At 53.2% G+C, this 14,212-nt stretch overlaps 2 protein-coding genes across 2 annotated transcripts; one reads left to right on the top strand and one right to left on the bottom strand.

Annotated features, from left to right (window-relative positions):
- Nucleotides 1–415: 415 nt before the first annotated feature.
- Nucleotides 416–5,025, bottom strand: dek (DEK proto-oncogene). The gene is made up of 12 exons (XM_086154444.1): nt 4,936–5,025; nt 4,037–4,182; nt 3,710–3,802; nt 3,355–3,464; nt 3,186–3,280; nt 2,845–2,974; nt 2,402–2,716; nt 2,121–2,279; nt 1,712–1,802; nt 1,443–1,585; nt 943–1,011; nt 416–756 (listed from the first exon to the last, which is right to left on the bottom strand). Exons 2-12 carry the CDS (start codon nt 4,158–4,160, stop codon nt 733–735), a joined length of 1,353 nt encoding a protein of 450 aa, XP_086010570.1. The 5' UTR covers nt 4,161–4,182; nt 4,936–5,025; the 3' UTR covers nt 416–732.
- A 1,233-nt stretch (nt 5,026–6,258) lies between these two features.
- kcnv1 (potassium voltage-gated channel modifier subfamily V member 1) lies at nt 6,259–13,689 on the top strand. Its single transcript, XM_086154443.1, has 4 exons — nt 6,259–6,344; nt 8,387–8,709; nt 8,810–9,465; nt 10,477–13,689. The coding sequence occupies exons 1-4, from the start codon at nt 6,336–6,338 to the stop codon at nt 11,001–11,003; spliced, it is 1,515 nt and encodes a 504-aa protein (XP_086010569.1). The 5' UTR covers nt 6,259–6,335; the 3' UTR covers nt 11,004–13,689.
- The last annotated feature ends 523 nt before the right edge of the window (nt 13,690–14,212 follow it).

Genomic DNA, 14,212 nt, shown 5'->3' with positions numbered 1-14,212 from the left:
AGCAGAGCTGAAGACAATGTGTGTTTACGTTGCTTTTAGAGGTTCAAATACTCTGGTTACCAGTTACTTTGTGAACGTGGTCTTCACCACACACTGCCATGTCCTCCTCAGCAGATGCACCTGCTCATCCTGTTCCTCCGAACCTGGAAGTTGGAACTCCAGCCATGTAGGTTTGCTCATCACTGGGGTTCAAGAGCCACCCAAACACCATCCAGAATTTACACGGAGTTTATGGAGAGGGAGAACCTTACCTCATCTGACAACTCCTTTCTCCTTCACAGGTCCTCCTTGGCCTGCCATGTAAGCAGGCTGGAGGTGCAGACCCAAGCAGAAGAAACGATGAAAGACGCACAGGCCCAGCCTGCAGGTGCCCTGTGACTGAACCCCAAGCGCACAAAACCAAAACACAGCAAAATCCTTTTGTTGAAAACTTTAATGAAAGCAAATGATTTAAAAACAGATTAAGATTTGAAGAGAAGACATTTGACCCTTCAGAACAGACACAAAGTGTTAATAAAAAAAACAAAGTGAAGGATGAGGAGCAGGAGCACCGCTTCTCCCCGGGCTTTCTCTGATTCTCCGCTCCACCTGGTCCTTTCCTGGGTCGCTCACCACTTTGGTTAGGAGAAAGGCACACAGACGCAGAGCTGGGAGGTCCTCTGACGACCAGGGCGGGAATCCCAGCGGGAACAGCTGACACGAACGGGGGAGGGGGTCCAGGCTGGCCGATGCTCACTTCCTGCTACATGTAATGAGCTGTCAGGAGCAGAGGAAAGGCAAGTCAGTCCAGCTCGCACTCTCCTCTGACAGAACCTAAGGTGACTTCAGGAACGTTCCTGATGCTCATCTTCATTTTCAATTCCAAGGAGTTCTTTGATTCTGATTTTCATATGGGTAGTGTGTGTGTGTGTGTGTGTGTGTGTGTGTGTGTGTGTCACTCACAGACTTGACTGTCTGTTTGATGAAGTCCTTCTTGCTGGTCAGGTCATGGTCTGGATACGTGTCATATACCTGCAGAAGCAGAAAGGGTGGAAACCAATCAGGAAAACAAAAACAATCATAAAATAAGGATCAATAAATAATCACCTGGAACACATTCTTTTTTTTTTTACTTGACAAACTGTTAGTGGGTTTCACACACACACACACACACACGAATCGACAGTGCTAATTATTCAGTGTTTGGTTCAGAGGAACAGGCTGAAGACCCACAGCGCCATCTAGTGGCCTTTGAAGGTACAGTAGGCGGAAGCTTTATTCACACACACACACACACACACACACACACACACACACACACACACACACACACACACACACACACACACACACACACACACACACACACACACACACACACACACCTCAGTGTCTGCAAAGTCTGGAAGTTCCCATATTCTCATTGGCTGAATACTGGCCTGAGAGGACGTTGGGTGACTTACCCTCTGGCAGATCTGCTTCATGGTCATCTCCCCCAGGTTGGCTTCCTTCAGGAGACCCTGCACCGTGTCCTTCAGCTGCTCATCTGACGGGCCCTTCTTGATCATGTTGATGAGCGGCTCGTCGTCGTCCGAGCTGTCATCTGCTGCAGGAGAACGGAGAACTTCCATGAGCAGAACGGAAGGCTGGATGACGGCTTCTGTCTGAGCAGGGTGTGCATGTGTGTCTGTGTATGACTGTGAATGTGAGTGAGTGTGTATGCGGTCCTCACCTGTGTTGGTGTTGGTCTTGCTGTTGCTGCTGCTGTCGGCCTTCTTCGTTTTGGCAGCGGGTTTGGCCGAAATCACTCTCTTCTTCTTCGGCTTTAAAAGAGGACATGGTGAGAGCCTGCAGACGCCCTCCTGCGATCTGCTTAAAGATCCTGAGATCTTTAAATGTTCTCCTGTTTGACGCCTGAACTCGTCCATTTGTTTGATAACTTCTTTGGTACAAATTCAGGGGTCCTTCTTTCTGAAAACATTCTGAGGTGGATCACAAACCCCTGTTCCTGGCTGAAGCTAGTGTCCAGGGTGTCCACGGCTGGAGAAGGACGAACTGACCTTCAGTGACGCCCCCTCCCCTCTGACTGAGAGGAAGTTGGACTAAACCTCTGGATCAGATGGAGCTCAAATGTCAGGTACCTTCTGGTCGTCGTCGCTGTCGGAGTCCATGTCGTCGGACATTTCCTTCCTCGCCCTCTTCTTTGGCGGTGCCGTCTTCTTCGCTGGCATCTTGGGCCGCTTCCCCGGCACCGCCCTCTTTGCGGCGGGCTTTCCCCGTGCAGACTTGGCTCTGGGGGCCTGAAAAGCACGGAGACCAGGTTCGATCCGAAACCCCGATACCTGCTCGTTGTTTCCCGAACGGCGGCCCTCATATGGAGCTCAGATATCTTATCAGGGACGGGGGAGGCGTCGCAGCTCACCTCCTCCTCTTCGTCGTCCTCATCCTCAGACTCCTCCGATTTGTCAGAGCGGTCCTCGTCTTTCTTGGCAGGCTTCTCCTCTGTGTCCGAGCCCTCCGCCTCGGCGAAGGCTGCGGCCTTGTCGTCGTCGTCGTCGTCCTGGTCCTCGTCGCTGCTGGAGTCCATGACGATGGCCTTGGACTTGCTGGCTGATTTGGACTTCTTAGGGCTGGACGAGCTCTGGGGTTTGGGTTTGCTCCTCTTCTTGGCTTTGGCCTGGGAGTCGTCCCCCGACAGCTTCTTCTTGGATTTCTTCTTCTTCTTTACGGGCAGGCGCTGCCAAAGACACCAGACGTAGTATCAACAGGTGGGGGGGTCCTGGCTGGGGGTCCCAGCTGTACGCTGGTGCAGAAGGAATGACGAGGACTGTGAGTTGTTGATGTCCCCTGCGTGATCAGACTCACCTTCCCGCTGTTCTTCGGCGCCGCCAGGAATGACAGGATCCGGTCCACCAGATCTGAGTGTGTTCCCTTCTTCTCCAGATCCAGGACGCTACACACAACCTTGAGTTTGGTGTTGGTGAAGTTCGAGTTCCTGTGTCAGGGACAAAAGGGATGACTTTTAACCCGCTCTCAGTCATCACTGGGACACAGAACAGTCTGAAAATCTGATGGCAACAACAACAACAACAACAACAACAATAATAATGTTAAGCCCACATTTCTTAAATAAATCCACTTGTTCTGATAAAACTTTCACATTTGTCATCCTCCGCTCCGGCGACCTGTGTCACGGCGCCTCTTACTTCAGCAGCTTCTCCCGTTTCTTAGCGTACTGCCCGCTGTCCGCTTCGAACGTAAAGCCGTTGAACAACCGCAGATTCTTCTTGATGGTGGCCATCTGCAGGGAGTAAGCGAGTGTGTGTCATTCTCTGCCGGTGAGGTCCTGAGGACACTCAGGTCCGGGGTCTGTACCTTCCCGGGTCTGTCGAACACGATGGCGTGCAGCGGCTTCAGATCGGCCGGCTTCATCTTGGTGATCTGGTGGTTGGTGCGTGGAATCTCCCCCAACTTATCTCCACTACCTGGAGACACACGGGAAAAAACTTTAGTGTTTCCTCCTGACTTGGACTGAGTGAGACACACTGCTCTTTGAGAATTTTTTTTTTTCTTTTCCAGGTCAGAAACAATTATCTCTCGAATGTTGCGTCAACTTGGGTAGTTTGGAGAGCAGCGGGAGCCTCACAAGTTTCCCATCGATCCACGGATGCTCACATCAAAACATAAAAATCCCATGTATTATTATTATTATTATTATTATATCGCTCACCATCTCCAATCTTCAGCTTCTCTTTATGTTTTGGCGCTTGGAAGTCCAGCCTCTCCACCGTCTTCTTGGCACGTTTTCCCTCAATGATTTCACCTAAACACACCCGAACACGGACGTTGGAAATATATTCAGGGTCCGATTGAAAAAGACAATATCTCTGTGACACTGAAGCTCTGATCCTCTAAGTAACTTCATGCTCTTTAACCAGGTCAGTAACATTTCCCAGCTGCCTAACTGTGTGTTCTCTTGCCAACCTGGAGGAGTGTGTGAGGTCTCCAGAGCCTGAGCAGGCAAACGGAACGGAAAAACAAACCTGCATGTCCTCACCTGACAGGCTGGGGCGGTTTTTGTTTGGACTGGACTGGCCATCCTTCGCCGTTCCCCGCCGCTCGTCCACATCCTCCTCCGACGGCGCTGAGCTGTCCATGGCCTCCTCTGCTGTGGCACTCATGATGACCTCTGCCTGGACCCGCCTCCAGGGACACACAACAACAAGGATCCTATTAGAAGCTGGTTCAAGTAGTTTCTCATTGAATGTCAATAAAGCCTTGGTTTTTACGGGATGTTTGGTGGTTTATTTTTCAGATCAGACTGATCCTCCACTGCTGAGGTCTCAGGCCTGAAGCTGACGCCCGGACACCTGTGCCCAAGGAATGACCTCTCCCCACGGAGCCATCAGAGCGGAACGCCCCGCAAACCCACAGGATGGATAGATGAATGAATGAATGAATCTTCGAACTTGGATCTCCGGCCTTGTGAAAGGCAAAACGACTGTTAACCGCCGAAAGAGGGCTTTTCCCCGGAAGCCGCGGGAATCAGCCCAGCGACTTCAGCCAGCTGCTGACCGTGGACCGCCGCCCGGGTTCCGCAGGCTGGAGGCCGGTGTCAGGGGTCTCACAGGCGTCGGATCAACCGCCGTTTTTGGTTTCGCTCGCCGGACTGACTCGCCGCCGTCGCCGGTGGCAACGTCCCGACGCGGCGGTCCGCTCTCGCCGGTGTTCCCCCCTGGTTGCCCACCGCTGAGCGGCTAAAAGGCGGGCTTAGACGCGGAGCCGTCCGCCTCGGGCGGGCTGCTCTCGAGTAGCCGCGGCTTGCTAACACTTGACCTTAGCTGAAATAACGGTTTTTGGCGCCGAACCGCGAAGCCGGCCGACGGCCACCAGCCACCGTGGTGAATACAGCGGTAACAGCAGGAGCGGCAGTTCCGGAGGTTTTTTTAACTTTACCGTGAAGAGGACCGGGGGGGCTGCGGATCCAACGGCACTTTCTTGTTTTTGGTTTCGTGATGGCGGTTTCTCGAGGGGGCGGAGCTTCGATGGCGGTCAACTCCCTGATTGGACAGAGGAGCCGTGACGACATTCTGTGCATCTTCTTTGATTGTTTCCATGGCGGTCGGCAAAATAACTTAAATGCTCATTACCGCTCTCTAGTGGTCAAAGGCGGTACTAATATTTAATATACATCTACATTTACATACATTTAAGGGGCAATGCATTTTTTGTTGGACGTTTATTTTTTTTATAGTAAATTCATTTGATAATTCATATTTTTAGGCATCTATTTCAAGCTACTCTTTTTTTCAAGCTGCTTTCTTTTCTGGCTACTTCGTCCAGATTTTTAATGGTTTGATGTCCCTCCGTTGTATATTTCCTGCGGAATTTAGGGAGTTTTTTGTTGGTTTTGTAATTAATTGAAAAGTGAGCTGTGTCTGCTTGGGTCCTACAGCTGGATCTCATTTTCTGAGATGCAATTCCACTGTCAGGACCAATGACGAGGCCGCAGTGGGGTCAGGGATTCAGAACACTCTGATGAGCCCGGTCTGAGCCTTAAACGCGATTCTCAATTAAATTGTGTCATTATAAGAAAAAATATCTCGATTACTATAAAAATATATTGCAGTGAAAGCCGGACCTTCTTGTGGTCGTGGCGCTCCTGCAGTTCCATTAAGACCCCCAGGGCGGCGCTAGGGCGACAGCCCGTCAGCAGAAGTAGGACAACCTCCACATCTCCGTGAAGTTGGACTGAATGAAGCCCGGTTGTATGGGGTGTGTTTCATGCCGTGGAGGCGTTGCCATGGAAACAGCCAGGAAAGCAAGTCACCTGAGGGAGGGGAGGAAGCCAATACACACCTGAGGAGGAGAAGGAGGACACTGACCAACCATCATTCCAACCCCTCTGAACATTCACAAGGAGGAGAACTTTGTCTCTGGACCAGAAGCTGCAGAGTCTGAAGACCCTGCAGACCCTGTAGACCCTGTTTCTGTGTCTCTCCTCCCGTAAATTTACGGACTCACTTCAGACGTGGTGGATCTCCGGTGGGTGAACGAAGACCAAGAAGCAGGGCGGAGGTGTTTCTGCAGGCTGCTCCTCCACATCACCGGGACCTCTCTTCTCCCGGACCCTTGGTCCCTAACGGAATGAGTTGGGACTTTCTCCCCCCTCCGAACCCCCCCTCCCACACACACGCACACACACACAAACACACACACACACACACACACACACACACACACACACACACACACACACACATTCACCCTCCTCCGAGTTTCAATCGCCGCCGCTCACTCTCCATCCGCGGCTCCAGCGGCGGGAGCGAAGAACCTGGACCAGGACCCGGACCTTGATGAACCAGGTCAGACGCCCCTACACACACACACACACACACGCACACACACACACACACACACACACACACACACACACACACACACACACACACACACGCACACACACACACACACGCACACCGCGTACCATCTTTTTTTCATGATATATTAATGATCGATCGGCATAAATTATCGATGAGGTGCGTGCGTGTGAGTCCGATCAAGATCCGCGTTGTTTTCAGAGCTCTTCACACGCGTCTGTCGCGTCTGGTTGAGTCGCATGATCCGCAGGTGGATGTGATTATTGATCTCGGGACAAATGTTTGGATCATCTATGAGACTGAGAGACCTGTCAATCAAATGTTGCAGAAAGCAGGAAGGAGGTGAAGGTCTGCTGAGGCATGAAGGTGAGGAAGTCGGATCAGAACCGAGACACCCGGTTCCAGAGTGCTGAGTGACCCCCCCACCCCTCCTCCTGAGAGTCAGAGTGATCAATATATTCCCAATCATTGGAGATTAATCAGTTGACATTGAAATGTGTCACACATGACCAGGAGGAGAGGATGACATGGAGCTCAACTCCATCAACCAGAGGCTTCCCCATGTGTGTGTGTGTGTGTGTGAACTCTGTGGTGGCCACAACGGAGCTGTGCTCTTCCATAGAGGACCCCCCCCCCCGAGGTGCAGGTCCTGATGATGAGATAGAAGCCAGAGAGTAAATGAAAATCTCCTGAATCTGGAAAACAGAACAGTGTGTGTGTCCAGACTCCTCCTCCCTCAGCTGAACCCCCTGGACCACCCCTGAGAAGAACCCCGTCTCTGTCTCGCCCCGTTTCCTCTTGCCGCCCTGCAACTGTTCCCTGCCTTCTCCAGAAGCCTCCGTAAGAGGGGGGGACGAGGACGGAGGGTGACGGCGGCGCCGGAACAGATTTGGGTCGGTGGAGGTAAAAACAAGGCTGCAGCTGCAAAAGATGACGGGGCTCCACAGGAGGAGGAGGAGGAGGAGGAGGTGATAGATGACAGAAGCGCTGTAGATCCTCTGGAGGGCTTTTATTCTGGTGGCTGAAAGTTTTTATCTCATCGGGATGAAGGTGTGGGCTCAGCTTCAGCTTCTCACAGGACTGCGGTGAAACATGTCTGCGGTAGAACGTGTCAGACATCTGGCGGCCGATCTCCAGCCGAGACCGTTCTCCCCGTTCTCCGCCGGAGGAACCCTGGAGAGATATTCAGACACAGAGCCGCTGGTCTGAGCTGGAGATACCTCCACGGCCAGCAGCAGCTCCAGATGTTCCTCCACAAGTCCTGTACGCCAGATTCTGCTCAAAAGCCACATTCCTCATCAGTGTTTTGTTGGCGACTCCATTCCTGATGAAAGGAAGAAAGAAACCAAGAACATGTCGAATGAGAATAAGCTCAGACTGATCACCTGGTGGAGGAGCTTCTCAGGTGGACAGGACGAGCCATCCGGTTGGGGTCAGGCGCAGACGTCTGGTGTTCCCTGTTCTGAGATGTCTTTTGGGGGATCAGCGGCGGTGGGATGAGACTCTGAGCCTCAGGGAAATCGGAGGATCTGCTTGAGGTTTCATCTGTTTCATGGTGCCAGTCATGGTGGTTCCTTCCTGCAGGTGTTTCCATCTGCTCCTCCTGCTGTATCGTATGTTTGACCAGGTTCTCCTTCACATGGCGTTGGATCTACGGCAGAGGACAGCAGGTGGAGGCTTCTTTCCCGAGGAGAACACCAACACAGAGCTGGATGGCGGTAGAGCCGTATGTTTGGGTGGCGGCCATCTTGTCAGGATGTTTGTAGGTGGTTGAGATGTTCCGTGGTGATTCTGGAAAAGATTGGTCCAGTCCAACGTGAAGTTCAGTCTTGCATCTCCAGTCTAGATCAGCAGAAAGTCCAGATTATTGGGTGGTCTCCTCAGAACCCTCCTTCGCCGCTGAATCCGATGAAACGTTTGTCTTCTGACGTTCTGGCCGGAATCTCCATCTGCTCTTCTCCCTCCCTCCCGCCCCTTTGAGGAGAAAAGGAACAGTGAATGACGGCAATCCTCCGTGTCTCCTGCAGCTCCTCCCCCGGCCCGCCACGAGCCTCCGGTCCAGCTCTCAGATGGAGGAGCTCTGCGGCCGAGGCGACTCCCCGGCGTCTGTGGACTCCAGCGTCTTCTTCAGCGACACCACGGCCTCCTGCGTCCGGGAGCCGTCGGACTTCTTTGTCATCAACGTGGGCGGGAGTCGCTTTGTGCTGTCCCAGGAGCTGCTGGTCTCGCACCCCGACACCCGGCTGGGGAAGCTGGCCTCCTGCGGGCCGGACTCGGCGTTGGACCTCTGCGACGACGCCGACTTCTTGGAGAACGAGTTCTTCTTTGACCGCAGCTCCCAAACCTTCCAGTAGGTCGCTGACTCACGTTAGGACTTAAACCAATTGTTGTCCCGGTCCGTTTGGGTCTCCTGACGTTTTCTCCGGTGACGGCGTGGCGTGTCGTTTCAGGTACGTGGTGAATTTCTACCGGACGGGGCACCTTCACGTCCGGGAGGAGCTGTGCGAGATCTCCTTCCTACAGGAGATCCAGTACTGGGGCATCGACGAGCTGCGCATCAACCCCTGCTGCCGGGAGCGGTACTACCGCCGGAAGGAGCAGAAGGAGACCCTGGACATGCAGAAGGAGTTGGAGACCGAAGACGGTGACGAGGACTTCGCGGGCGCCGCCTGCCCGGCTCTTCGGCGCCGCCTCTGGGACGTCCTGGAGAAACCCGAGTCGTCCCGCGCCGCCCGCACCTTCGGCTCGCTCTCCATCTTTTTCGTGGTGGTGTCGGTGATCAACATGGTGCTCATCTCCCTGGACCAAGGGGAAGAGCTGGGCCTGAGCGGGGCGCCTTTGCTGCTGGACACGCTGGAGTACGTCTGCGTGATCTGGTTCACCGGCGAGCTGCTGATCCGGTTCCTCTGCGTCAGAGACAAGTGCCGCTTCAGCAGGAGCATCCCCAACGTCATCGACCTGCTGGCCGTCCTGCCCTTCTACGTGACCCTGACGGTGGAGAGCCTCCACGGAGGAACCACGGAGCTGGAGAACATGGGCCGAGTGGTGCAGGTTCTCCGGCTGCTGCGGTCGCTGCGCATGCTGAAGCTGGGACGGCACTCCACCGGTAAACTGGGGGGGGCAAAGAAATAGACAAAAGGTTCGAGACGTTCCAGGGCTTCATATTCAGAACCTTCCTGAGAAAAAAAAGCTTCGCCGAATTATTTACCGCTTGCTTTTTTTTATGTTTTCAGAGTATTTTCAGTAGCAGACACAATGGTGTCGTCAGCATAGATGCCATCTATCTGACGTCGCCAAAAAAATATGCAAAGAAGAGCTGAAAACAGAGTTCTTGATGAGACGGTTAGACTCCCAACACAGGGAAATCCTCAGAGAATGTCAGATCCAGGTGCTGGGTTCGGGTCAGGGAGGGAACCGTGGCCTGGATGGCAGAACCCCGACCCGCCGGGCGACCTGGAACGCTGACGGAAGACAGACCTACATTAAAGCCCTGAAAACAATGTAAAAAAATCAAATAACCCAACGATCTGACAGGAGAGCAAGAGACTGTTTTTGGAGAGGGAAGGTCTGTGTGTGTGTGTGTGTGTGTGTGGGCTTCTACATGCGTGAACATACTTGTCATAAGGGGATGTAGAAACACTTTGATGTGAGAGATTTAGGGAAGTATGATGATCCTGACTCAACCCATGAATACTAAATGAAACGAGGGAGCCGGTGGAGGGGGGATGGAGGTGGAGGAGAAGAAGGGTGGAGGAGGGTTGGAAGAGGAGGGGAGGCAGCAAATGTTGAATTCAGGAATTGGAGCAGAAGTAGGTTTGTGATGCAGGAGGAGCTTGTTCTCTCAGAACAAATGCCTGGAGCTCGGGGATCGGAGGAAATCCAGGGGGTTCTCAGGTTCTCTCCGTGAGTTCTCCCCGTCTTCCTCCGTCGGTCCAAAACACGGTTCTCTGAATGAGTGGGTGAATGGTTGGACGTTTGACTGATGACCGGTTCAAGTTAAGCCCCGCCCCCTCCGCCGTTGGTTCGGCAGAAAGCTGCTTTCCTGGCTTTTATTTTGAAAGCGGTGGACCGGGAGGGTCGGGAGGCTGACCAAGATTCCTGTCTCCTGTCTATCCAGGCCTCAAGTCCCTGGGGATGACCATCGCCCAGTGCTACGAGGAAGTCGGCCTGCTTCTCCTCTTCCTGGGCGTCGGCATCTCCATCTTCGCCACCGTGGTCTTCGCCCTGGAGCACCACCTTCCCGGCACCACCTTCACCAGCGTGCCGGCCTCCTGGTGGTGGGCCACCACCTCCATGACCACGGTGGGCTACGGCGACGTGCGTCCCGACACGGCGGTGGGGAAGATGCTGGCGTTCCTTTGCATCCTGTCCGGGATCCTGATCCTGGCGCTGCCCATTGCCATCATCAACGACCGCTTCTCCGCCTGCTACTTCACGCTGAAGGTCAAGGAGGCGGCGGCGCGGCACGCGGAGATGCTGAAGAGGCTGGCGAGGGGCTCGGTGGGGGAAGCGGCGGCGGTGGCGCCGGGGGGCGGCGTCAACCTGAGGGACGCTTACGCCAGGAGCATGTTGGAGATGCTGAGGCTACGTGGTCGGGAGAGGGCCAGCACACGCAGCAGCGGCGGGGAGGAGCTGTGGTGGTAGGACCTGTCTGTGGTCCGTCACAGACAGGAAGTGACCCGAGAGACCGTCAAGGAAGACACCGCCAGCAGCCGAGAGCCTCAACCTGGAACCCTCCTTCCACGGCAGATGGTCGTCTCCGGTTGACGGTGGGGGTTGTCATGGTAATATGTTTGAAGGATGTCGTCAAAGTCGGCCGAGTCATTTGCCTGTCTGATGCTAACGGGCTAACGGATACCTCGCAACATTTTTCTGTCCTGCGTGCTCTGTGCTGTAGTTCCATCGTCCACCTGTAGGGGGCGCCACACCCCCTGTGATGCAACCTTGGGGGGGGGGAGGCTCGCTGCAGGCCGTGATGTCACTTCTCTTCGTCGTGAAAGCCGCAGTGTTTCGTAGCGACAATCTTGTGAGCCCACATCTCAGGTCACTGACGGTGTTGCAGGACAGTTCTTTGTTTCCCCGTGACGTTTCGTTGCACCAGAATGATGTTTGTCCCAAGACGTTCAGACTTTTCTGTCCAAAGTGTGGCTTCCCAGAATGCACCTCTGGCTGCGTGCAAGCAAACCAGATCTGTCGCTGCACATGTGTGTGTGAAGATGCACACACACACACACACACACACGCACACGTGGGCCTGCAGGCTGTGTGTTACTCCATCTGGGCGGCCATGCGTCCCCCCCCCAACACCCTCCTCCCCTAGAACGGCGGCAGCTGGAAGGCGTGATGAGACGCTGACCTGTAAGTGGCAGCTTGCTCCCGTCTGGCTGCCAGGAGGACAGCCTGAGGTTCTCTTGACTTTAATTGTCCTTCGCCCACTTCCTGCTTCATGAAGGTTGGTGAACGTGAAGGTTCTTTCAGCGGCTGAATAGAGGGTCGTCCAGCGGTCACCCCGCCTGGACGACCCTCCGACAGAGAAGCACCTTCACAACTAAATTTAGCTGCCAGAGTCTCCGAGGGATTGTGGGAACCAGGAGGCTCTTTGTGCTGCTGAAGGTCGGACGCAAACACTCTGCGGCGAGATGGCGACCAACTTAGAAAGCACCCGATAACCAGAGGGAGACGACCTTCAGCCGCTCCGACCGAGAGGACCTCCTCGAACCATCGGTGACGGTGGGAAATCGTCAGATCTGCTGCCGCGAGAGCAGGAGGGTTCACCACGAGGTGCTCAGCTGTCGGCTCGTCAGAATTAACGACCTGTGGGGGTGTGTTTGTGTGTGTGTGTGTGTGTGTGTGTGTGTGTGTGTGTGAGTGTGTGTGTGGGGACAAAGAAGAGGCGCAGGAGTCTCATTAGCCCAGATGTGAGGAGCTGCAGCTGGACAACCAAGGTGGGCGGGAAGAGACAGAACATCTCCCGCTTCCAAATTGGGTCGGGTTGTAACCTGAGGGACAGACGGCCCGTCTCCTCCGGCTTCCCGGGCAGGAGCAAGGATGGAGAGAAGATGGAGAGATGCGACGAGGGGGGCGGACTGGAATTCGATGCTCAAAGGTGTGCGGGGTTTCACGGTGACCAGGAGGTGCCGGCAGACGCAGAGAATCTCCAAACTCCACCAGATGTTGAATAACGAAGCGGACGAGAAGAAGTTATCTGAATCTCCATCCCTCTGGAGAATCTGGATCCACCAATGGATAATCTCCATGTGGGGCCGCTAGCCGAGCCACAATGCCATGACACCTGCTGCAGAAGATGCCCAGGAAGTCAGCTGGACTCGGACAGGAAGTGGCCTGGAATTAGACAGGAAGTGGCTTGGGATCAGACAGGAAGTGGCTTGGAATGGCGCAGGAAGTGACCTGGAATCAGATAGGAAGGGGGCCGGAATGAAGCAGGAAGTGGCCTGGAATCAGACAGGAAGTGGCTTGGAATGGCGCAGGAAGTGGCTTGAAATGGAGCGGGAAGTGGCCTGGAATCAGACAGGGAGTGGGAAAAATTATAGATAAAAAGTCGTGAATGAAATGTTGAAGAAGACATTCTTTGAAATTTAAAATCAGCCTACCAGTGATGTGGAGAGAAAATGAAGCCGCGAGTGAGCGTCAGATGAGTTTGAATTTCATTTTCATGCCGTTGTGAAGTCGATGACCTTTTGGTTTCCTCCTGCGGGAGAAGAAGCCCCTCGGTGTCATGTGACCCGAGTTTGGCTCCACGCCGTCCACCTCACCGCACGGGAAAATTAGGGATGCGCGGTGAAGCTGATTCTCTGCAGCGGAATGGAGATGACCACTGCAATCCTCATCCTGGTCACCGGAAACACTAATTTCACTCCCGCACACACACATATACCCCACTTCTCAGCCAAACACTCTTCAGGCCCCAAATAAAATGTACAAACCCCATTTCTTGCTGCTGGCGACTTGTAATCTGCTGTGAAATGAGATTAGCAATCCGTCTGAGTGGATGGCGGCTCCTCCGCCTGGCATTCACTTCTCAGCGGAAGAACAACCGGCCCACGTTTGGAGAATTCCAAAATCGCGTTGCAACATTTACCCTTCATCTGTGGTGAGGCGCCAGGAATCTGCTGCCACAGGGGGACGCCAACTACCATGCCCACGTCTTGTCACGTTAGGCTAGGATTTTTTTTTTCAGCATTATTAGTTTGTGAAAAAGTGTAGAAGTAAACACTAGAAAAATGAAATCTGAGAGGAGGTGAAATTACATGTTTGTTGGTTCTACTGTTGACAGAATGATGTCTGCATTAAAAAAAATTGAAACATTTGAGGAAATTATGGGTTAGTTTTGGTGTGGTTACACACACACACACACATGCACGCACGCACACATACATACATACAGACACAAACGAATCCATCTATACGTGAGGTGATTGCAGTGCAGATTGAGTTCAGGCTCCATTTGGCAGACATATGTTGTACTGACGTCTCTGGATCTCGGTCATGTCTTCATGGCATGTGCTCTGGCGCCATCTAGTGGACAAATATAGTAATTACACCACACAGAGTATTCTATGCCATCTAATGGACAAGTAACATATTCACACGGTAGTTTGCGTTTTAGCGCCATCTAGTGGAGATACATGGTAATTGCATAATATTATGCACTTCAGCGTTATCTAGTGGGCAAATATTGCAATTACATCATGTTAATTGTCTCGGCGCTATGTAGTGCAGGGGTCCCCAACCTTTTTACCTTTTAAATATCCCTTCAAAATAAGATTCAGATGTGCCACAAATACATTTATGAGGAAAATTTGGTTTTCGTGAACATTTCAAAAATTGCAGAA

This window comes from Fistularia commersonii, chromosome 10, assembly GCF_037954325.1.
Source record: "Fistularia commersonii isolate RoL2024-O1a breed Wild chromosome 10, RoL_Fcom_v1.0, whole genome shotgun sequence".
In the NCBI taxonomy this organism is placed as follows: domain Eukaryota; kingdom Metazoa; phylum Chordata; class Actinopteri; order Syngnathiformes; family Fistulariidae; genus Fistularia; species Fistularia commersonii.
Note: the sequence above shows the minus strand (reverse complement) of the source record. Positions and strands in the feature narration are given on the sequence as shown.

Coding starts and splice junctions, on each gene's coding strand:
- dek (XM_086154444.1), bottom strand. CDS start 4,160: ATGAGTGCCACAGCAGAGGAGGCCATGGACAGCTCAGCGCCGTCGGAG. Junction 2,280..2,401: donor AGGACGACGAAGAGGAGGAG/GTGAGCTGCGAC, acceptor CGTGCTTTTCAG/GCCCCCAGAGCCAAGTCTGC. Junction 1,586..1,711: donor CAAGACCAACACCAACACAG/GTGAGGACCGCA, acceptor GTTCTCCTGCAG/CAGATGACAGCTCGGACGAC.
- kcnv1 (XM_086154443.1), top strand. Junction 8,710..8,809: donor CGCAGCTCCCAAACCTTCCA/GTAGGTCGCTGA, acceptor GTGTCGTTTCAG/GTACGTGGTGAATTTCTACC. Junction 9,466..10,476: donor GCTGGGACGGCACTCCACCG/GTAAACTGGGGG, acceptor CTGTCTATCCAG/GCCTCAAGTCCCTGGGGATG.